General features: G+C 39.3%; 1 protein-coding gene across 9 annotated transcripts in view; it reads right to left on the minus strand.

Moving 5' to 3' along the window:
- Mga (MAX dimerization protein MGA) overlaps positions 1-24,706 on the minus strand; it is a 92,241-nt gene continuing 67,535 nt past the window's right edge. For 7 of the 9 annotated variants that reach the window (XM_050132406.1, XM_050132391.1, XM_050132429.1 and 4 more), the window contains 9 exons: positions 22,831-23,121; positions 21,182-22,659; positions 18,254-18,381; positions 16,237-16,288; positions 13,174-13,380; positions 10,040-10,151; positions 9,535-9,768; positions 8,063-8,239; positions 1-5,050 (listed from right to left, as the gene is read on the minus strand). In XM_050132406.1, coding sequence (XP_049988363.1) covers positions 3,786-5,050; positions 8,063-8,239; positions 9,535-9,768; positions 10,040-10,151; positions 13,174-13,380; positions 16,237-16,288; positions 18,254-18,381; positions 21,182-22,659; positions 22,831-23,121 — 3,944 coding nt within the window. In that variant the 3' untranslated portion in view covers positions 1-3,785. Of the gene's footprint in view, positions 5,051-8,062; positions 8,240-9,534; positions 9,769-10,039; positions 10,152-13,173; positions 13,381-16,236; positions 16,289-18,253; positions 18,382-21,181; positions 22,660-22,830; positions 23,122-24,706 lie in introns of those variants that run through there. The other 2 variants (XM_050132438.1, XM_050132459.1) reach the window with 2 other exon arrangements.

The following is a 24,706-nucleotide window of genomic DNA, read 5'->3' on the forward strand; positions in this document are numbered from 1 at the left end:
TTCTATTCAATCAATTTTATTGATTCCTTAAATACCAGCAATTCTCCATGAAATGAAGGGATAAACCTGAAGTTCCTGAAAATGAGCTGCCTACACTATCCACAGCTTAATTCTGGAAGAGACAAAGATATCACTATTTTGCAGACTTGTCCAAGGCACACTGATCGCACAATTTCACTATAAATAACTACTACAGTCAGGGAAAATGTATGAAACTTTGCCAAAAATAATGTATAATGATGTGTGTGATGGCACATGTCTTCAATCCCAGTGGGCAGAGGCAGGTGAATCTCTGCAAGTTTGATACCAGCTTGATCTCCAGGCCAGTCAGGGTTGTATAGTGAGATCCTCCCCAAAAAAACAAAAAACAAGAAAAGGCCTACTATTTTCATCCATAATGTTGTGGGAACAAAAACCAACTGCACTTATAAAAGTACACAAAGTAAACACTTCTATGAAGTTTATATAACTAAATTTGATCTGTTAATTATCTTAATAGCAATGTTTAAGACTCCCATAAGAATACTTTGTAGTATTATGAAACCCCTTAACACCTTGGCTTAAGAACATCTATTAGACTATCAAGATGGTTCAGTGAGGTTAAGTCTTTGCTGTGAATGCTTGACAAGCTGAGTTTGATCCCTGGTAGGAGAGAAGCGAATCCACAAAGCTGTCCATTGATTTTTCACATGTGCACACGTGAATACTTATTTTAAAAGAACATATACAAATTTTAAAAGAACACTATTGTCCCTAGCCACAAAGATTGTGTTTATGCCCTATTGCTCTCCCAAGGCAACGCTGAAACTAGCTTTTACTAAAGAACGGTAAATATTTGTCCTAAGATTGTACATAATTTTGAAGTCCCCAAAAAGACATGCTGCAAGGGCTACACCACCAAAGGTCTCCCCAAATGGCACATTTTAAAAAAGCTTTAAGGACAAGAAGCTTCTTAAAAGATCTTCCAATGGCATCCTCTCTCAAGTATATCTGAGGACACTGAATTCTCCATTCAGGCATAAACCTCCCAACACCAAGTTCTGATTTAATTAGTATAACTGGTTTATTTTGGGTTCACATGTCTTTCCTTTCAACTGCCAAGCCTGTTATTTCTAAAAAAAATAATCACTTTCAAAAGCAGAAATGAAAGATATATATTTAATATATAAAAGAAAATGCTAAATCTGACATAATTATATTCTTAAAAACATTCCATTTATTTACAGGTGTATAAAAAGGCGAGTGATTGGTCTACTGAGATCATGCTTAGCTAGGATGGGAGTTTTTTTTTCAGGTTCCTCCAATGTTTTCACTTAACTTCACCTTTCATAATCATACATGTAATTTTCATAGACCAGTTTCTCATAATGTAAGGTTACCCTAATGCAAAGGGTAAGAGTTTGGGGGAGATTTTGGATTTCTGTCAAGACTACAAGATTGTTCTGAAGACTAAGCCCTCCTCAAATAGCCCTGATAGCTCCTAAATCTGTCTTAAGAACAATGCATCTTGGGAGTTTGTAATACCATCTACAGCTTTCCCTGAACACCTAGAACCAAACTTCATTTCTAACTTTCTACATCTCTCATAAACGCAACCAAGTATTTTCCAATCGAGAATAAACTCTGACCTGTTCTGCCTATTTTTTTTTCAAATTATAAAAAAAAGAAAAAAAAAGAGAAAAAAAGAAACAAGTGTTAGAGCTAACATACATGGTCCTTCTTTTCCTGAGGATTATCATTCACTCCCTTGCTGCTTCTTGTCTGACTTTCTAAAGCCAGAAGGAAACACGGGAAGAAAACAGGCAATAAAACTGCTGGAAACTGCCATACCCGGGCTAAAGAACTAGGTCTCCGAGGACAGCTGGTAGCAAGGGTGACAGGTGCTGCACTCCTTGGCTAAGGCATTGGATGAAGTCAGCTGGGTAAAGGACAGAAAGGACAAAGGAGAAGCTGAGAAATACTGTTTTTACTATGTCAGGCTTTTGTAGTAAACAGGGACGGTTAAGTGCTGATGAGCTGTCCAGGAAGGCAAGCAGCACAAAACCAATGAAGAATTTACTACCACTGCATTTTGCAGTGGAAGATATTTTATCATTTCAATCTGATGGTTATCAGAGTTAATCTAAAAAGGGAATCAAACATGGAAGTAATCATTCACTGGCTAGATTCATTCCAAAGTTGGTCTCACAACCTAGGTCTGAAGATACTCTGAGTGGGACTTGAGATAAAGAAGGCAAGGATGTAAAAGAAATAGAATTACCCAGGCACAGCCCAGGCACCGGAAGCACTTGTGTTAAAGTGTTTTACAACACAAGCAAATCCTGTCACTGAAGACAGAACGGGTTACATTCCAAAATATAATTATTTAAGAAAGGCAAAATGCAGCAGCTAAATCTCAGTCTATACATTTTCAGAACAGTGATTCTTGCCCCAGGAGCTTCCAAGAGACCCCTCAAATGCACCATGATTATTTACAAACTAGATAGGAAACATTTCTATACTCAATACAAATCTCTTCTAGGTTGAAAACTTCATCCCTTGAGAAATCTATGAAAACAACTATACAAAAATATAAATATCTTCATCTTTACAGGTTGTCAGTCCTTCACATTCTGACAGTTACTGAGTGAAAAAGCTCTACAGATCATTGATGCCATGGCAGCAGATAAAAATATATCTTGTGACTCAAACACTGCCTTGCGTCCCTGGTAAAGAACGACCACTGTGACTCGCCTTTCTTGTCACATCCTGTGCAGGGGACAGTGAACAGAACTTTCAAGCACCTACAGGCTGGTTCCAGTTGGGAAATATCCAGCCTCACAAATTGTTATTTTGGCTATGGCCTCTGGTCTGGGGAGAAACTGCTTTTCATTTTAGCTGTTTCTGGAGTGGCAATGATTTTGGAAAGGGAACGAATGACTCTATGTCTACCTTCAAAAAACTAATAATGGGTAGAAACCCCTGGCATCATGAATGGATCTTTCAATACCACAAAAGACAGCAAGGAAGTATCTCTTTTTATGCATCTCAAAATAAGTATATTAATAGTAAAAGTTAAAAGTATATTCCTACTTTACTAGAAAGCTTAAAGTTTATAATTTTGACTGAAAGGGTAAGGGAACAGCTATTCAGGATATCAAACAGTCTGTTGAATGACAAAAACCCTTCACTTTGGTATTCTATAGTATCCATCCTACTTAGCATAATTCTTACCTCCCCCCGTGTGTGTGTGTGTGTGTGTGTGTGTGTGTGTAGGGGGGTCCTTTATAGACCAGGACAGATACAAACTTGCAATTCTCTTGCTTTAGTCTTCTAGTGGTGGAATTACAAGTGTGCACTATCATGCCCTATTGTTGAAATAGTAACTAAAAATTCTCTCTAGCTCCTTTTATACAACTGTATCACAATTCTCAGAATTTAGACCTAATAATTATCACTTACAGTTTAGTTCATAGTAATTCCATGTCTTAAGCATTTTCTCAGGGGAAAAAAAACAGGGTACTCGATGGAGCCAGATTCTTATTATGAATTCCTTGGGCAAGAGGGATCGCACCTTCTTAGAGAAGATGGGGGACCCAGCACCACAAGTGAGGTAACATTTTTAACATGATCAGAATTTCAAACACCAGGACCAGCACCCTAACCCCCCTTTCTCCATCAATATCCACACATAATCAAAGTCAAAGATTATAGTTCCATAAGACAAACAAACAGATGCCTGCAGAGAAAGGAGGTAAAATTCAATTCCCCCTCATAGCCTGGCTTCTGTATGAGGATGAATGAGTTCATTTCCCTGAAGAACTTGATGGAATCCCAGAGCTGCCTAATTTAGCCACAATAGGTGCCAATGTAGGCATCACCTTGTTCTCTCGGCCTTCCTGGTCATTCCCTGTTAAGTTCATTTTATGTCCAACTTTGGCAGCTATAGGTGCCAAGGAAGGCATCACCTTGAGACTTTGACCATCTGTGTCACTAGGAGGATTAGCTGCTTTTAAACCCAAAGGGGCCAATTTTGGCATAGGCCTCCACAAAGTATCTGTGTTGCTGTTCTCTGGACCAGTCTTCATGTGTAGGATGGGAGGTGAGGATATACCTTCAGGTTCTGTAGGGAGACCAGAAGTACTCTTCCCTCCATCACTAGATTTCCTATGGGGAACAAGAGAATCCTTCATCTCAGAGTTGATAACAATCTTAAGGACATCTGGCTCAGAAGCTGTGTCCCCAAGTTGTTTTTCATTCTCAGAAAAGTCATCATCTTCCAAGTGCAACAGGAGGGGGCTGATGGATTCACTCTCTTCTTGGACATCAGGCAACTCTTTCAAACCCGTTCCCAAGTGTCCAACTTGGAAAGTTGATCTGTTCCCAGGAGCAAGTTTATTGATAAAAGCTCGCTGAGCATCCTCTGGAAATTCTGAATCCATAGAATCAGGCATTTCAGCCAGGCCAGAGTCATCATTTAGTTGCTGATTAAGAAAGGCAATTTCATTGAGCAGTGAAGTCAGTGTCTCATCAGTGTCATCCTCATCTTCCACGTTAGTCAGCAGCTCGCTGGGATCAAGGGCTGCATCCTCAATAGCTGAAGCTACTTTCCTCAGTTCCATCTCAATGCTTGAGTCCTTGAGCTCCTTCATCTTTAATTTATGAAACTGGGGTTCCTTTGACTTCAGTCTCTCTCCTCTCAGTTCACACTCTTTCCATTTATACCGATGTCCTCTCATATCACCAGAAATCTTCTTAGGTACAAACTCTTGTGCAGCCTGCATACTGGGAACATCAACTACATGTGGAAACCCAGGATCCTTATTTGCCAAAAACACTTGTGTTGGAGCCCGGGCCGTTCTGCCATCTCTATGGTTTCCTCTGGAAGAGATTCTATCTGTATCTACTAAGGAGCTAGCTTCATTCCCAACAACGTCTCTCAGGTGGTCAAGTGGCTTGCCATCAGGAACTTCATGAGGGTATTTGCTGCCACCCACATCTATTAACTCTTCCTCTGCAGCCAATGATGTCACATTAACAATTCGTGGCATCATAAATAAGTCATCATTCTCTGAAAATTAAAAATAAAATTCATTAGATTTATAGTAATGAGAATTTCTTATCTCTTCCTCTCTTTCCCAAGTCATTCTACCTAAATTCATCAGTCCACTTTTATCAGAAAGATGGATGAAATAGTAACTCAAGTAAAATCTAGGCAAGACACTAAGATATTTCATTATTAGTAATAGCTCCATTCAATTATAGAACCCAGGGCTTTGCCTATGCTAGGCAAGTGTTCTAGCACTAAACTACATTCCCAGCCCTAAATTTAGACAGACTTAGAATTTTCCTATGTAGTCCAGGGTGGGCCTCCAATTCACAAAAATCTTGCCCTAGTTTCCTGAGTGCTGGAATTATAGGCACAGGCCACCATCAAAAGTCCAGCCTGTCAAGCTAATTCTTGCCCCAAGGTAGAAATTCACCTTTATTTTGTTAACCCAATTAACTGCTAGTTAGAAGACAAAATAGAAGTCTAGGGTCAGCATAGTGAGAAAAAGGGAGTTCTCCAGAGTAGACTTGGCATCAGAGACAAGCAACTGTTGTTGTAATGGCAACAAAAACACGACAGTTTTGCCGGGCGGTGGTGGCGCACGCCTTTAATCCCAGCACTCGGGAGGCAGAGGCAGGCGGATCTCTGGGAGTTCGAGACCAGCCTGGTCTACAAGAGCTAGTTCCAGGACAGCTTTGGGAAACCCTGTCTCGAAAAACCAAAAAAAAAAAAAAAAAAAAAAAAAAAAAAAAATCAAAAAAACGACANAAAAAAAAAAAAAAAAAAAAAAAAAAAAAAAAAAAAAAAATTCAAAAACACGACAGTTTTAAGAGTGATGAGAATACCCTTTCTTAAGGAGGTCTGAGGGCTGGGAACCCAAGCCACCAAAATAATACTTTGGTCTTTGCTGCGAAAAGGGTGGTACTCAAAACAAGCATTGTGTTGTGATCCAGCTGCCCTCACTCCCCCTGACTGACAGCAGAACTTCCTTGTGGTCTGGAATTGACAAGGACGTTTGTGTTCTTTCCGGCCAGTGGGTCTCCACAGAAGGAGTAGAGGTATAAACGGTTGCTGGGCAAAATGAAAGTTGCTGTTCTTCCACCTGAAAAGAAGCCTCCGTGTCTCAATCCCGGCACACCCCCCTCCCCCGCCAGTCTTGGCTATCCAGGCTGAGCTGGCCACAGCAAGTGGAGGTCCCACCGAGATCTGGAAAGTGGGGATACATGAACGGGGTTGCTCCAGCCGCTGGCTAAATCGAGGAGCGTATTGGGGAAGGTAAAGTGTTCTAATTTTTCATCCCCAGATATAACTCTGAGGGACATCCTCCGAAAGATAAACAAGTATAAAAAGGTGGGAGGGTGAACTGAAAGGCCTCAAAAAGTAACTGAAACTCTTAAAGCAACAAGGCACAGAAGTAACAAGGAAGACAGCCAAAGATTTTGTACAGGAGGGGGTTTAAATGTTCCAGACTGGGAACAAGCCAAGTAAGATTAAAATGAGTATGTGTTTATTCATCCCCAGAGACGCTCTGAGAGGTGCCCTCTGGAAGACTGGCCAGTAGGGAAGTAATAAAGAGGAGGCAGGAGGGTGAACTGAGGCCTCAGAAGATAGAATGTGTACAGATGTATGCTATTGTGTTGATTGTGTTGTCTTCTGTGTTCTGGACTGGAGAAAGACATTTGATCTGGGAACTGCTAAGAAAGGTATTTTGACTTTAAAATACAGGCCTAAGGATTTGATGCTTTAGAAAAGAGGTTCTGCTTTTGTCTCCACAGAGGATGAGAACCTGTGGATTCATTACAAATTTATGTGGTTTGAATCACCAAGAACCCCTGAAATGTTCATGTAAAATACCACCCAAGAATGCAGCACCCCCACTCAGCAGGAAGTAGCTAGACAGGTTGACTACGCCCAAACTCCCTAAAAGATTGTTAAAGTGGAGCCCCTTCAATGGTTCTGGAGCAGGAGCAGCGAGCCTGCTTCCCTGAGTTCTGCTCCTCTCCATGCAGCAGTCTGGATCCAGAGAGAGTGCGGCTGGGGCCAGAAGGCAGCTGGAGCAGAGCTTTGCCATCACAGCTACTGCTGCCGGACTTGCTCTCTCACAGACTGTGCAGACGGCTGAGACTGCCAACCAGCTGGCTGAAAGAGTCAGCAATGCTTTGGATGTATTCAATTGGGCATATTGACCTTAAACCAACAAGTGGCTCTGGTTCAGGAGCAAGTGAACTATCTTCGGACTTTTCAACAATTAATCATGGCACTGTAATGCATGCTTCTGCTACTGTTATGGAACTCAACTGTCATATGAGAGGGCTTTGGAATACTGCTTTTGTTAATTTTACCACCCAGTTAGTGCATGCTAGATGTTTGCAGCGCTGGTCTGGCTCCTTGGCGATGTCAGTCCTAGGGATACTTGGTTTAGGACTATGTGTCTGGGTAGTCACAGACAAGCAATACTTTGGCGGCAGGATGCTACCTAAGACAGGGAATATTAGAGGGCTATTCCCCATGACAGGCAAGGTATCATAAAATAAAATTGGGGGTGGTGGTGGTGTTGTGATCCAGCCACCCTCACTCCCTGACTGACAGCAGAACTTCCTTGTGGTCTGGAATTGACAAGGATGTTTGTGTTCTTTCTGGCCAGTGGGTCTCCACAGAAGGAGTAGAGGTATAAAAGGTTGCTGGGCAAAATAAAAGTTGCTGTTCTTCCACCTGAAAAGAAGCCTCTGTGTCTCAATCCCGGCACCCCCCACCAGTCTTGGCTATCCAGGCTGCGCTGGCTACAGCACAATGGACTGGTACCAAGGGAGTACAGCCCTTCTGAGGCCAACACAAAACAATGAATGATCAATACCAAAAACATAAATATCGGCCCTGCCAACATCATCATTCCATTTTGACATCGTTTTAATTCTTCCTCTGCTAAAAATTTCACTAGAGTTCACAAACAGTTTAAAATCCCAGGTAAAAATAAAACTTCCCTGAGATACCATGGATCTTTTTTTCCTAACCACAGAGGATACCACCACATACCTGACTGAGCCATAGTACTACTTGCAACTTGAGGCTTTAGATCAGCATCTAAGAGAGCAGAAGGAACAGCTACCACTGGTCCTGAAAATAAGGGGCCTTTTAGGGTAAGCAACTGTCCTTGTGGAGTCATCACCAGGTTGGCAGAGGAGTGTGAAGTGTTAGAAGTCAAGGCATTTTCTGCAAAGAAAATGAAAAATTAATAAAACAAACTTTCAATTAATGTTGGTATCCCCCAGAGAGAGGCAGCCGTAAACCCTGACTTCAAAGATGCAACGAGAGCTTAAATGAAGGTAAACACAAGCCTATTCACAGGTTTCCTGTTCTATATGCTCTTAAAGTCATTCAAGTTTCTAGGCCATAGTTCGTGTCTTTCCACCTGTGAATTCAGGTAACTGGTCATTTAACTCTTTTCTTAAAACACTATTATTTCACTCTGTAATGTTAGAATTCTTATTTTAGAACCCACCTAGATCAATAGACATCAGAATTTTGTTTTTTGAGACAGGGTTTCTCTATAGCTTTGGAGCCTGTCCTGGAACTAGCTCTTGTAGACCAGGCTGGCCTCGAACTCACAGAGATCTGCCTGCCTCTGCCTCCCGAGTGCTGGGATTAAAGGTGTGCACCACTACCGCCTGAAGTCAGATTTTTCTGGTCCCTATATCAAGCTACACTTGATATAGTAATAAACGAGAACACTCCCCCACTAAGATGCCAGCAAATAACAGTGAACCACTTCCAAAATCAAGGTAATAAAGAAATTAAAGTCAGTTTCCTTTGTTCTTTAAGAGAGACGATAAAAAATGGACTAGTTCAAAGAAATTAAATTATTCCTTAAAAAAAAAATCTCACTTTTACCTAGGCTGACATCAATTCTGAGCCTTAAACAACCTGCCTGTGTTAGCTTCCCAGGTAGCTGAGACTATAGGTACATACTACCATATCCAACTTAACTTAAACAAACAAAAAAAAGTTTTTAAAAGTTCCAATTTATTTAACCCATAGTAAATTCAAGAAAATCAAGTGTTCACATACACAAACAGCTATGTATTTACCAGAAACATGTACTGTAGACACTGCTATCAGAACTAGAACTCATACATTAGAACACTAATGTCTTAGAGTTATTATATGTAAAAAAAATTAAAATTTACAACTTAAGAGTTGTTTTTTTCTTTATACTTTTGGCTTTTTGTTTGTTTTTTTTGCTTGTTATCAAGACAGGATTTTTTCCACATAGCCCTGGCACTCATTCTGTAGACCAGGCTGGCCTTGAACTCAGATATCTGCCTGCCTCTGCCTACTGAGTGCTGGGATTAAAGGTGTGTGCCACTACCACCCAGCTATAGTTCTTTTTCTTAAAACGCATCCCAATTCAATTAATTAGGACTATAGGCAAGAGAAGACATTCAGTCCAATAAAATAAATTGATGTATATCTACATTGAGAAAAACAAAGATATCCATCCCTCTTACCTGTAGCATGATCTCTTTTTCTGGAAAGAATCAAAGGTTTCCCCCTCCTGTTATTTATGAACATCTGTCCAAGATCTACAGATGATGTAGACGATCCCTCCAGCTGTTTGCTGATTCTAGCAGACACACCAAACTCATCTGATCCCATCTTCTTCTTTCTTTTTTGTGCCTCTAGTGCTTGTTGTTTTGCATAAATATACTCTAGCTTCTTCAGGACCACTTCTTCTGTCTTACCTACAGATTGATAAGGAAAAATATCACTCTCTGTATGACCCCAGATAATAATGAGAAATAATTAGCTGAAATCTAGTTGATTTAACTATATTCCCCAAAACTACAGAAGGCAAGAGCGAATACAATTTAGAAGATATAACCCACTCAAAGGTAACTGTGTTGCAAACCCAGGATGCCAATCCTTAAACTAAACAGACTCTGAAAGACCCAGTGAGCACTTCTCCTTGCTAAAGCTGTTTATTATGCTCTTTCCCACATTTACAAAACTTACCTGAAAGAGACGATACCTTCCGTATTAAAATACTTCGTTTTCGACTCAGCAGATTTTTCTGTCCTATCAATTTATCTGCCTGGTCTGTTAACCCTTGAATTTCATTGAATGCCTAAAATAGAAGCAGTATGTCAATGGAGCACTCCTAAAAGTACAGGAAGCCTACATAATTTATTTAATCGAAGTATTTTAAGCTAGTATATTAGAGACAACTATGAACAACTACTGATGTTTCAGAAACTGGTTAATGGACCAAGTCACTGACTGCGGTACTGGAAATAGAAACTTAGGGTCCAGTAGTACATGCTAGGTCAAGGTTCTACACCCCAGGCTCTATCACCAACCCAACATTATTTGTTAAATTGTTTTCTAGCTTATATTTTTAGGGAATGTAGATAATGATTATTTCTAAGATCATCATTGAGTGGTAAACAGGCCTTCAACTACTGCAAGGAGATATAAAAATTTATTTTGTGCTCTCTCCTCCAGCCTGGCAAGATGCCCAAGGGAAAGAAGGCCAAGGGGAAGAAGATGGCCCCGGCCCCCGCCGTCGTGAAGAAGCAGGAGGCGAAGAAGGTGATAAATCCTTTGTTTGAGAAGAGGCCTAAGAACTTAGGCATTGGGCAGGACATCCAGCCCAAGAGAGATCTCACGCGCTACATGGCCTTGCTACATCAGGCTGTAGTGGCAGAGGGCCATCCTCTATAAGAGGCTCAAAGTTCCTCCTGCCATTAACCAGTTCACCCAGGCCCTGGACTGGCAAACAGCTACCCAGTTGCTTAAACTTGCTCACAAGTACAGGCCAGAGACCAAGCAGGAGAAGAAGCAGAGGCTGCTGGCCCGTGCCGAGAAGAAAGCTGCCGGCAAAGGGGATGTCCCAACTAAGACACCACCTGTCCTTCGAGCGGGCGTCAGTACAGTCACCACTTTGGTAGAGAACAAGAAGGCTCAGCTGGTGGTGATTGCCCATGATGTAGACCCCATTAAGCTGGTGGCCTTCCTGCCTGCCCTGTGTCAGAAGATGGGGGTCCCCTACTGCATCATCAAGGGAAAGGACAGGCTGGGGCGGCTGGTCCATAGGAAGACGTGCACCACTGTTGCCTTCACACAAGTTAACTCAGAAGACAAGGGTGCTCTGGCCAAGCTGGTGGAAGCTATTAGGACCAATTACAACGACAGAGATGATGAGATCTGCCGCCACTGGGGAGGCAAAGTCCTGGGTCCTAAATCTGTGGCTTGAATTGCCAAGCTGGAAAAGGCAGAGGCCAAAGAACTCGCCACTAAACTGGGTTAAATGTACTGCTGAGTTTTCTGCACATAAATATAATTATAAAACTTCAAAAACAAACAAACAAACATTTTGTGCTTAGATTTTAACCAAATTTTAAAATAATGTTTATGCAATGTTTCATTTCAAGAGAGGAATATGAATGTTAGATATATACTTCCCCAGCTTCTACTTATTAAAAGTCATGAAACGGTATTAATTTAAATGATTTATGCTCAGAGCTAAAACTTCTGCTAACTTGACCATTTCATTTTTTTTAAAATGACTGTTAACTATTAAGAAATATGTTAAGAATTATGGCTGTAGTTAGTTGGTAAAGGACTTGCCTCACATGCATGAAACCCTGTGTTCAATTTCTACCCAAAAAATGGTGTGTACTAATACTCTTCTGCTATGCATTTTACACTATGATAAACTGTTCTAAATGACATGGGCAATAATATAAAGACACTCGCACACAGACTTAAGAATTTCTGACTTAATAGTGCTTTCTATATTTTTTTTTTGACATGGGCCCTTACAGGCTGGAGTTCACCAAGTAGGCTAAGTCGGCTGGCCAGTGAGCCTGGAATCTGTCTATTTCTATCCACCCAAAGCTGACATTAAAAGCATGTGCCACCACATCTAGTTTTTCGGTAGTTTTTTTTTTTCTATTTATTTGTCATGTGGGTGTGCTGTCAGAAGACAGAGTGTTGGATCCCCTTTGAGTTACACGTGGTTGAGAGATGCCCAACAACAATGCTGAGAACTGAACCGGGGTCCTCGAGTAGAACAGCAAGTGCCTTTAACCTCTGGGTCATCTTTCTAGCTCCACCCAGCATTATTTTTAAATGTTGCTTCTGGAGTTCTAGAACTCAGGTCTTCATGCTTGCAAGGTGAGCACTCTGCCAACTGAACTATTCTCCCAGTGCTCAGATTCTGACTTTAAAAACTTAAAACATTTGTGGTTAGGAAGATGGTTCATTGGATAACAATAATAGTACTTACAAGCACGAGGGCCTAAGCTTGAATCCAGAGCACTCATGTAAAAAACTAAGCATGGCTACACAAACCTGTAACTCTTAACATCGAGATGAGGAGACAGGCAGATCCCAAAAGCTCAATGGCCACCCGGGCTAGCCACAAAGGCAAGCTTCCAAATCTATGGAGAGACCCTATCTTTTTTTTTTTTTTTTAAATATTTATTATGTATATAATATTCTTTCTGCGTGTATGCCTGAAGGCCAGAAGAGGGCACCAGACCTCATTATAGATGGTTATGAGCCACCATGTGGTTGCTGGGAATTGAACTCAGGACCTTTGGAAGAGCAGGCAGTGCTCTTAACCGCTGAGCCATCTCTCCAGCCCGAGAGACCCTATCTTAAAGTAATGAAAAAGAAAGTGATAAAGGCAAACACCCAACAGCTTGCTCTCATCTCTGTATACATACTCATGGGAACATGTATCCATAGACTCGTGTGCTCACACACCACACACACACAAATCTTCCCTGCTCTCCTGCCTTCAGACAAAAGAACTTAACATTCAATGTAAAGTTATTCTCATTTAACATAAACATTTTCCCCCCTGAAGTATTTATTGCTAATTTACTGGCCCTGCTTTTGACACAGCATCACTTTGTAGCTCAGGATGACCTTACACTGAAGGCAATCTTATTGTTCAGCTTCTCCAATGCTGGCATCCTAGATATGAGCCACCAGGACCAGCCACTAGCTTCACTAAATTCTTAAGTACAAGTGACTCATTTCTATCCCCCTCAGGTGACAATGGATTTCCTTGATCATAATATCCATATGACTCTCTTAGTTGAGTGTGCATTTACATGTGTTATTTACAGAATATTTACCCGAGTAAGAATGAGACTTTTGGAAACTTTGGAAGAATGAAGTAATCCCAATGTAATCTTCAATTTTTCAAAGAGATCCCTCATTTCACCACGCCGCCGTCGCTCATTGGCAGTATGTGTCCGACGGTAATATGCAAAGGCTTCTGTTTCTTTCTGGGGTTTATCACTCCAGCAATCATCTTTCAATTTTGGAGAAATTAAAGGAACCTGTCCAAAAACATTGTTTCCTGAGCATCTTTCACATGTACTTGCCCTCTTCCTCCATCCCAAATGATACACTTCTATTTCAGATATACTTTCTGTCTGGATTGTTATAATGTCCTCTCAGTTGTTCATTTTACCAACCTATCATTCCTCCAAATCTCTTTAACAACACCAACAGTATGAATTCTAATATATATTAACATAATCATATTGCTTCCCAGTTCAAGTTTTGGTGATTCTCAAATGAGGAGGAAGCACTGGGAGTTAGGAAGACTGGGAAAAGCTTATTTATATAATTTATCATCATTAAAATTAGTTTTCAGAACATAACAAAAAAAAAATCACAATCCTATGTGTGTGTGTATGTGTGTAAATATATATATTTCCTAAGACAGAGTTCCTCTATGTAATAACCCTGACTGTTGTGGAATTCACTTTGTAGACCAGGGTATTTCAAACTCACAGAGATACCTGCCTCTGTCTCCCAAGTGCTGGGATAAAAGGTGTGCGCCACCACCAGAGAAATAAAATATTTTAGGGCAACTATAGAAATGGCTCAGTGGGTAGGGTAGGGTGCTTGCTGTGCAAGCATGAGGACCTGAGTTGACATCTCCAGCATCCACAGAAAAGCTAGGCAGTTTAGTGTGTGCCTCTATAGCCCCACCTAGCATTGGACAAGTGGAGACAGGTAGATTTGGGGCTTACAGTCAGCTAGCCTAGCTCCAAGAGTGATTCCAGTTTTTATGAGAGACCTTATCTCAAAAGAAAGGTGGAGGACATTGAAGAGACACTTGATATCTACCTTTGGCCTCCGTATCTGGCAAGTACAGCACCCCTGCACGTACACAAAAAGAGCTTTCACAATTTGGGGAAAGAACAATTGCCATTCTCTTATTTTTGTTTTTTTGAGGCAGGGTTCCTCTGTGTAGCCCTGGCTGTCCTGGAACTCAATTCTGTAGACTAGGCTGCCACGAATTCAGAGATCTGCCTGCCTCTGCCTCCTGAGTGCTGAGATTAAAGGTGTGTACCACCACATAACTGTTTCCACTCTCTACTAAATAAACTTCCTATCCAGCCCTTTCTTAAAAAAAGAAAAATATTTATACTTAATTGTAGTGCTAATGGCAAGCAGATGACATACTGCATATGCGGAAATCAGTTCTCTCCTTCCAACTCATCATCCTAGAGCTAAACTCAGATCATTGGGCTTGGGGCTGAGCCATCTCACCAGCTCCTTTGGTCATTTCTAACTGTGAGAAATTCTTCAAACACATTACCCAACGCCACACTTTCTTGCCTAAATTGCTCAGGCTTTTGAGTGGCGTGGATTCTTTATCCCTGGTTCCTCCCAATCAATGTTACCACCACACATTTTTTCAGAGAGGTCTTTCTTGATTCTCAGCATACACTAAGGTCTCATTTGTTTTATTTATTCTATTTCAATTTTAAATTTCCTCATTTATTTATTTATTTGTTGTTTTTCGAGACAGGGCTTCTCTGGGTAGCTGTAGCTGTCCTGGAACTCGATCTATAGACCAGACTGACCTTGAAGTCAGAAAACTGCCTGCCTCTGCTTTCCAAGTGCCAGGATTAAAGGCGTGCACCACCACTGCCTGGCTTAAATTATTTTTTTGAGATTTATTATTTTGTTTTAAATTATGGGCTTTGCATGGGCTTGAGTACAGGTGCCAGCAGGGGCCAGAATCATCAGATCCCCACTGAGTTGGAGTTACAAGTGGTTCCAAGCCTGACATGGGTGCTAGAACCCCAACTTAGATCCTCTGGAAACCGTACATGCTATTAACTGCTGAGCCAACTCATCAGTCCTAAAATGTATTTTTAGAAAGAAATTACCGACAATATATAAAGTTGTAAATACATGCTAAGTATATTGGATATACGCCCTTCACCTCTAGCAGGATCCTCAGGAATGACAATGTGTCACATGTTTATGTGTGGCTTCTTTTGATTCTTAAGTAATAATATAAGCTTATTTTTGCTGTTGCCAATGATTTTTGACTTTTTCCTATGCATAAAAGGATTTTGTTCACATTACTCTTGTGTATCTCAGCACTCTCTAAATACAGTTTCTAACTCTAGTTTTTCTATTCATTTTGAGCAACATGCATAACACATCTTGTCCCTTTGCTTTCAAAATGCTATTAATATCTGTATCTTTCTTGCTATTCTTCCTTTTGAACATGCTTTAAAAATTGCTATCAAGCCAGGTGTGGTAGCATTCCTTTAACCCCTGTGAGTTCAAGGCCAGCTGGGTCTAAGAAAGTTTCCAGACAGCTAGAGACACACAGAGAAGCCCTGTCTCCAGGAGGAGTGGGGTAGGGATTGATAGTAAATCTTCCATATTTTAATCTTGGGTTAAAAATGTCTTAATTTTTTTATTTATTTTTTTTTTGATTTTTCGAGACAGGGTTTCTCCGTAGCTTTTGGTTCCTGTCCTGGAACTAGCTCTTGTAGGCCAGGCTGGCCTTGAACTCACAGAGATCCACCTGCCTCTGCCGTCCCCCCCCCCCCCCAGTGCTGGGATTAAAGGCATGCGCCACCAAAATGTCTTAATTTTTAAATCCATTATTTTACTTAATATGTACGGTTTTGTTTTTTCAAATAAACAGATCTATTTTCATAAACTATATTCATTTAACTCCTCCAAATTTATTCTATCCTCTGAGAGGAGTAGAATTAAGAAAGGAAAAGAGCAGGTAGCATAATTTTATAGAAGGGCCAAGTTACTTTTAATAAATTGAAAATCCTTAAAAAATAAACTAACAGATCTTACGTTTTAATCATAAAACAAATGTTACCAATTTTATTAAACAATTATATTAAATACATTCTAAATACCTTTCGACTCTTTTCAGAAGCTTTTTCATCTGTAGAGATACGGCTATGACACCTAGATAAAGAAAGGAGTTTTAATGTTTCACTGAAATCCATTAACATCAATCTATTTCACATCTTTATGAAACTATACCATCCCAAAGTTCCTAAATTACAACCATTTTTCTACAAGGTATACTAGATAGCCACAATTTATTCAATATTACATTTTCTCCCTACTATCCAAATAGCTACTAAAATTACAAATTACCGTTTTTCATCCACTGTTTATTTATTGGCAGGGTCTCATCATGAAGTCCTGACTGTTCTGAACTTGGTATGTGTGGATCAAGCTGGCCTTAAACTCAAAGAGATCTGTTTCTGTCTTTAAATTTAATTTCTGTTCTTTTATAGTTTTTGATCTTTGCATAGTAGTTAGCTATTCTTGGCTCTTTATTATCCCAATCTAATAACACGGCATATGTATTTACTGAATTCTTCATTGTCTCAATATAATTTTCTTCAAGCTTTACACAGCTTGACAGCTATATTACAGAAATACATACATGGTTGCAATCATTTCAAAAGTATCACTATGTAGTCCTGGCTGGCCTGGAATTAGCAATGATCCTCTCACCTTAACCTTTCCAGACAGGTATGAGCCACACCAAGGCAGTCCAAAACCATTTTTAAATATAAGAATTGTCAGGCACACCAAAATCCATTTTATGAACCACAGTGAAAAAATAGTATATGTGGAGCTAGAGATGGCTCAGCAGTTAAGAGCACTGGCTGCTCTCCCACAGGTCCTGAGTTCAATTTCCAGCAACCACATGGTGGCTCACAACCATCTGTAATGAGATCTGGTGCCTTCTTCTGTCTAACATGCAGACATACATGCAGGAAGAACATTGTATACATAATAAATAAATCTTTAAATTAAAAAAAAGAGAATAGTATATAAATGGTCAATGATTTATTTTAAACATTTATAGCCTATGAAACTATATTTCCAGAAAGTTTTTATTGCTGTCACTGTTGAAAATGGTTATTTTAAAACAGTTATTTTTAAGATTACATTTTTCTTTGTTGCTGTTTAGTAACTTGGGTTTAAAATGCAGAACTTTCTAATTAGCTGTCTGAAACATTACTGAATTTAGTAACTATAATTAAGTTTTAAGGGATTTAAACATGTTCACCTTAGGCAATAGGTAACTGAAGGAACCTGTAAAACAGCTCTGGAGTAAAGATAGTCACTTGGAGACTGTTTTAGGAAACAAGATAAAAGAAGCTGGATTTTCCTTCCTGTCTGTCTTACATGCCAATCCCCAATCCCTACAGAGCTTCCAATATAGTGAGATATCATACCACAGCACACTCCTGTGTCTTTTATCAGTGACATAAGTAGAATTTCATACCTGTATCTCATTTATTCATCTAGTACAATAACTAAATTTGTAATTTTAATGCTTTATTACTAAATATAGAACAACTAACTTGTTGAGTAATCAACTCATATTAGAAATTATGGAAAATGTGTATGCTATTTCATCTTATACTCTAAACAGAGGGCATATTGGTTCAAAGAAATTATAAACTTGTCCAAGGTTAAATACCTATAAACTTTCAAAACCAGTATTTCATTTTTTTACTTATTTTAAAAAGGATCTCACTGTATAGCTCTGGTTGGTCTAGAACTAACTATATAGACCAGTTTAGCCTCAAATTCAAGAGATTGCCTGCCTCAACCTCTATCTCCCAGGGACTACCATAAAAACTAATATTTAAACACAAGTGTACCAGTCTCTAAAGCATGTTACTCATATTTACATGCTACCTGCTAGCAAAGGCCAAAGCAAGTAAACTCTTCCTTATTTCAATGGTTTATCTAAACTACCCAGGAGGAAAGAAAAATCAGAATACAAACCAATAAACCCTAAGAAAATAATGGAAGTGGGTCTTTCCCCAGGGCTTTTAAATAAAGTATTTAGTTTCATCTCGGGTTCCAAACAATAACCCAAAGGTTTTAAGTATGACTTACTGCTGTTTGAAGGAGTATGTGTGAGCTGTTGTGGTCTTTTTGTAGGCAGTGTTAATTTCTTCTGAGAGCTCTTCTATAGTCTCAACATCCACCTGCTCATCATCCTCAATATAGTCTACATAGTTATTCTGAAATATATTATTAGAACAGTAAATAATGTATTGGGAGACACATACCTCAAATTTTCAAATGCAAGCTCCCTTAATAAACCAACCAGTTCCAAAGAAAGAATTACCTAACCTGAATGTATAACCACACAAAGAGATTATGTCAGAAAGTTAACACAATTAGAGTTAACATCAACAACCATATTAAGTAATAGGTGTATATTAAACGGCTATCATTAACCTTAGGCTGGAGAGTCTCTAGAAGGCTATATTTGATGTTTTGATATTATTTCTAGAGGATAGCATTCACGTGTGATGCATTACGGCTTTGAATAAAATCTTAAGATCAAATATGCTGAACCCCTCATCCCTCCAAACCCATAAAAGCCTGTTTTAAGGGATGCTTTACAACTAATATCTGATCAAATGCCCATAAATCAACACACATTAATATAAGGCAGACATGGAAATGGGATACAACTCCACAGAGTAAGAGCTTTTAAAGAACTTCAGTTTTCAAAAGTAATCCCAAGTGTAGTTCCCTATAATACTAGAACAGAGGCAACTGAATAAAACTGAGCACCTGTCCCAGAAACTCATCCAATTCGTTTATAAACTTATATGCATGATGATGTGAGACAGACAGATATTTTCAAGTCCATCTTTAAAAGCGGTACTTACTACATCAGAAACTAAAAAAGTATTATCTTTATATATATTTGCACTGTACTTCAGAGGCATAATTCAAAATGAGGTATCCCAATCACCTTATTAAAACTCTTACATTTATAATTTTGGAAAAATCATCGCCAAATTAAAGGCTCCATAAGGCTAATAGACACTAAATACAAGCTATCATTATGGTGCCCACTTCAATGTAAGCATAATTTAAGCAATAAATGTTAAATTTAGACAATGTATATTATAAATACTCCTATGGAACAAAAACAAACAGAATCTAAAGTTACTAATGTAGGTTTGATTTATAATACTTGAACTGAAGGGTATGTGCCTATTTCATAGATTTATGACACATGTAGTTGAAGATAGCCTCAAATCAGCAATCCTCCTGCCTCTACCTCCTCACATATATGATTATAGGCCTGCACCTCACATCCATCTACTTCAGATTTTAACTGCAGGCTTTGTAAATAGTATCCAATAATCTCAATAGAAGACAAAGTAGTTATTTCCTCATACCATTCAAACAGAAGTCTAGTAGTAAGTGTCAAGAAAATTTTGACATGGTACATGCATATAAATATGATACAGAATTTAGACTTTAGAGATCATTCACATGCTTTCTTTTAGGAATCAGTGTAAAATTTTTGTCAGATTATTAGTATATCCAAGCAAGAGCCCCTGTAAGATGAAGGTATTCTACAGGTTCTGCAAAGTTAGTTCCACGGATAGCTACAGTCCTCGCTAATTTTAAAGTTGGACTGTTTTGTTTTTATTGATGCAATTACTTAGACTAACCAAAAAAGGAGACTGTAAAAATACAGTAGATTTGTAATAGAACCTTACAAATTCCATATTCTTGGATTTACATCCCTAAAAAAGATTAGCCTACAGAAAAAGTATAAGGCAAATACATTATAAATTATCCAATTTTAGAGCTATATAAGCCAAATTATTGAAGTACAGATATAACACAAGATTAAAATGTTTTAGAGGGTTGTTTTGGTTTTGTTTGTTTTGAGGGGACTGTTTCTGAGACAGGGACTCAAGGTTGACCAAGTCAGCCTCAAATTCAAGAGACCCTACTGTCTCTGATGCAAGAGATATGGGATCACAAGAGTGTGCCACCACACTCAGCTATCTTAGTTTAAAACACTACCTTTTTGTTGCAATTGATAAAGCAATTAGGTATTAACAAGGAAATACCAGTAGATACAGGAACTAAATATATCTCAAGAGAGAGTCTGAAATATAACTGGCGCAAAGGTTTTGATCATCTGATCCTGAAGAGAGTTGACCATTAAGTTTCAGGGCTTCCTGAAGCAGCTGTCTATGATAGTGGTCAGGAAACCAGAGCCCACAGCATATTTTGTAGTTTTACTGGAATACAGCCACATTCATTCACTCTCATGTCTGTGGTTGCTTCCATACTACCACAGCAATGGAGTCATTTAATCTGTAAAGCGTAAAATATTTACCATCTGGCCCTCTTATAGGAAAAAACATGTCTTGCTCTATATCATGCCAGACCCTCAGTTACTTAATTCAGCTAATAGACTCCTAAATAGAAAACCTTTCAAAAAATGAAAAGAACTTGAATTAAAACATAAAACTATAATAAAAGTCACATTGTAAAGGACAATGATCAAAGTCTAGACTATATAAATTATAGCTATAACATACTTAACACTAGAAGATACAAAGCAATTTTCGGACAAGATTATATTGAAGTACTAGGTACTTTGACATTTTTCTCCTAGAAAAAAATTTCCCTCTAAACTCCTTCTCTTCCATTTCTAAGATGCCCCCATTCATTGTTTCTTATTTTATCTGTTATCAGATAAGTGTCAACCACATCACAGACAATGTGACAGAAACTACAGGGACTTAAAAGATACAAGATGTCTTTTAAATTCACCTTGGTAAGCACTCTATACCATCTATACTCCAAAGGATCAAGCCACCTTTATAATAGCAACAAGCAAGACACGGTGTTGCCTTAAACACTAGCCATTTAATAATGATCTAAACTTAGGCACCCAAATTAATATATTAGGTATTAGTGATACTCTAGAAAAGCTACTATCTCTAATCATTTAAATCCATGAGGTTTCAGTCACAACAAAAATGGGCTCACCACCTTTTCTACATCAACCTCCTCACTCTGGTAGCCAGAAACAACATCCACAATCTCATCAATAGAATCATCGGTTTTCTCATTCTCATCTTCCTCATCCTCCTCTTCAAAATCCAAAACAGTGAAGTCAGCACTGCTTCTCCCACCCTTTGTCTCTTGCTTTGGTTTTATCTGTTCTCTTGGGAGTAGGAAATGACCCTGAAAACGTCTGCTCCCTCTTCTTCCTTTTGTAGCTCTCCTAGGAATGATAGAGAAGGCTGCAGAACTAGAAATGCTACTCCAAGAACTACCCTCAGGTTTTAAGATTCCATCACTCTCAGTAGTTCCGCTTTTCCCAAGGAAATCAGAGATGTCCCGGTCAGAATTTTCTTGACATGGCTTTGTTTCTGTAAAGAACTGCATGTTTGCTTCTTTCTTAGATTCTTGTGAAATTCCAATGTACTTCTGAGTTAAGGGGCCCTTCAAGTGTTTTCTCCATCTCTCTCTAAGACTGTCCTTTCCCAAAGAATCTTTACAATCCTTCTTGGCCTCTGCCTTTGAGTTAGATTGCTGTTCCTTAACTTGGGTCCCTAATAATTCAAATTTCCTTTCTTCCTTAGTGATGAATAGAAATTCATCTGAGTCCTCTGGATTGTCGGATCCTTGCTGCTGCTGTTCCATCTTCACCTCAGCGCGTTTTTGAGGCCGTGCTTTACCGGCGTGCTGGGCTGTCATCATATTGACCTTTTCAGAAATGGTCCTAACTTCCAGGAGAGTCTGTTTTTCCTTTGGATTGTTCTGACTCCTGTTCCCAGATCCTTCATCACCATCTTTGTCTTCATCTGTGTGAGACCCAGTGCTAGAAGAGTGTTCATAAGTTCTGACATCTTCTATAAGGGTTTCTTCATCCAAAAGATCACGCCCATCATCAAATGAATCATTGAAGTTATCTTCTGAGGCATTAATTCCTGAGTTTTGCTTAATTATATCAGTCTCAGTGTCTACAACTTCTTCTTTTGATGTTAGAGTTTTCTTAGTTTCCTCCTCTCTTTTGATGGAGTTTATTTCATCTTTCTGGTCTGTATTATGAGATTCCTTTTTTACCTGAAGGGAAGCAACATGCTGAAGAATGGAACTAGAAACAGGCTTTTGTCCTGGGAGCTGCAATAAGGCAAAGCTACCTGACTGCAAAGGAATGAGACTAGCAGTTCCAACATGCTGCCCTCCAGTGCTCGGTGTTATTTTGCTTTCAGAGACTGTTTTACTTGCTAAGTTTTGAGGTTCAGGAGGAGAAATCCTCAGGGTCAGTGTACCAGCCTGAGAGACAAAATTAGATCCAGAGGAAAGCAACGAAGGTGCCTGAGTAATGACATTTACTGTCGGAGAAGACCCAACAGCCTGAATTACAGGATTCATGACAGAGAAGGCAGAGGATGAAGTAGAAGATGACGGGGTCTCAGAAGATTTGGAAGGAGCTGGTAGTCGGATTCCCACCACAGATCCTGGTAAGAAAAAAAGAAAGAATTTAAATCACCATTGCTCATCTCATCAGTCTTTTAAGGTATGATTCCCAGCTTAAGAGACTGAGAAAGAAAAAGTCTAGTATACCCAATGCATCACATGGTCAAGTGATTCAAAAACAAAACCCATCAGAAAGATCTCTAACTTAATACCTGGGTTCCGAAACACCACAGGCTGTAAACTGGGCTGGGTATTAGAGCCTCGAATCTGATGTAAAGGTAAAAGTTGAACAATCTGCCCATTGGGGTGTCTGAATAGATTCATTCCACTTGGGCTCCTAACAGGCTGTAAGACCATCCGCTGTCCTGGAAGCTGTGGGTTTTGTACTGGTCTAAGAGTAGGAGAACCCTGCTGCACTGGAATCAACAACAATCGAGGTCCAGTACGTTTCACATTATTAGGAGAGATCTGTGGAGTAGTCACTGGAATTTGAGGGGTATTTTCTGAAAAACAGAAAAATGAGAAGCTATTATCAGAATTTATCTTTCAGAATACATGGGTAAAAATATGAGATTAGATCTAATAATACTGCAAGTAATGTCTAACTTGAATTATAAAGTTAATGAAATACTGTCCCTCTGTAGTATACTATTCATAGTTAAGAATATAATTTGTTTTGTTTTTATATCTTGACACATGGTCTCTTTATGTAATCCTGACTATCCTGAAATTCGCTATGGAGAACAGGCTGGCCTCAAGCTCAAAAGGACACACCTGCCTTTGCCCTAAGAGCCAATTTAAGGTGTGCATCACCATACCTGGATCTTTATTATTATTATCATTTTAGAAATTACATTGCCAGTGACGGTGCATGCCTTTAATCCCAGCATTTGGGAAACAGAGGCAGGTGATCTCTGTGAGTTCAAATCCAGCCTGCTCTACAGAGTGAGTTCCAAGATAGCCAGGGCTACACAGAAACCCTGCCTCAAAAAATAAAAAAACAAAAACAAGACATTTCAAACCATTAATAGTAACAAATGAGATTTAATGTTTAGAAGAGCAATTCAGAAATACAAGATGAGAAAGATTGTATTTTAGGATTCTGGGATAAAGAAATGGGTATAATGCTAACAGTAAGTACAAACAAAACTTATCTGATATTGCTAATAAATATCTCAAGTTTGCTATTTTATTGTCTGTGAAAATAGCACTATGCAACTTGAACAAAAACATGGACCTGAGAGCTAGAGAGATGGAACAGAGAATGCTACTTTTGCAAACGACAGTTCAGTTCCTGGCAACCACGTTAGGAAGCTCCAAAACTGCATGTAACTCCAACTCCAGGGAATTAAAAGCCTCCCCTAGCCTCCAATGACACAAGCATAAAAGTACACATACACCTTTTCTTTAAAATATTTATTTTATTTATTTATTATGTATACAATGTTCTGTCTGTGTGTATGCCTGCAGGCCAGAAGAGGGCACCAGACCTCATTACAGATGATTGTGAGCCACCATGTGGTTGCTGGGAATTGAACTCAGGACCCTTGGAAGAGCAGACAATGCTCTTAACCACTGAGCCATCTCTCCAGCCCCCACACATACACCTTTTTAAAACATACATGTAAATGGCTCATATTAAGAACACTAGCTGCTCTTCTATAGAACCCAGGTTCACATTTATGACAACTCACAACTGTCTGTATCTCCAGTCCCAGGGGAAACCAACATCCTCTTTTGACCTCCATGGGTACTGCGCATATGTGGTGTATAGACACACGCGGGCAAAACACCCATACAAATAAAATAATTTTTAAAAATGCACCTGTTTGGGCATAGTGACACACATCTTTAATTCCAGGACTTGGAAGGTAGAAGCAGACAAACCTCCAGGAGTTCAAGGCCAGCCTTGTCTACACAGAAGTTCCAGAACAGCCAGGGAAACACAGTAAGACCCTCTCCTATGGGAAGTGGGCATCTAATATGATCTAAGAAACATACACATTAACTTTTCAGGTAATTAGTTTAAAGCCTAATTTACTACTTCATTCAGACAAAGAAACCTTTACTACCCTCTGAGTATGTGAT

The sequence above is a fragment of the Alexandromys fortis genome, unplaced genomic scaffold, assembly GCF_014885135.2.
Source record: "Alexandromys fortis isolate MF-2015 unplaced genomic scaffold, M_Fortis_MF-2015_v1.1 scaffold_6, whole genome shotgun sequence".
NCBI classification, from domain to species: Eukaryota; Metazoa; Chordata; class Mammalia; order Rodentia; family Cricetidae; genus Alexandromys; species Alexandromys fortis.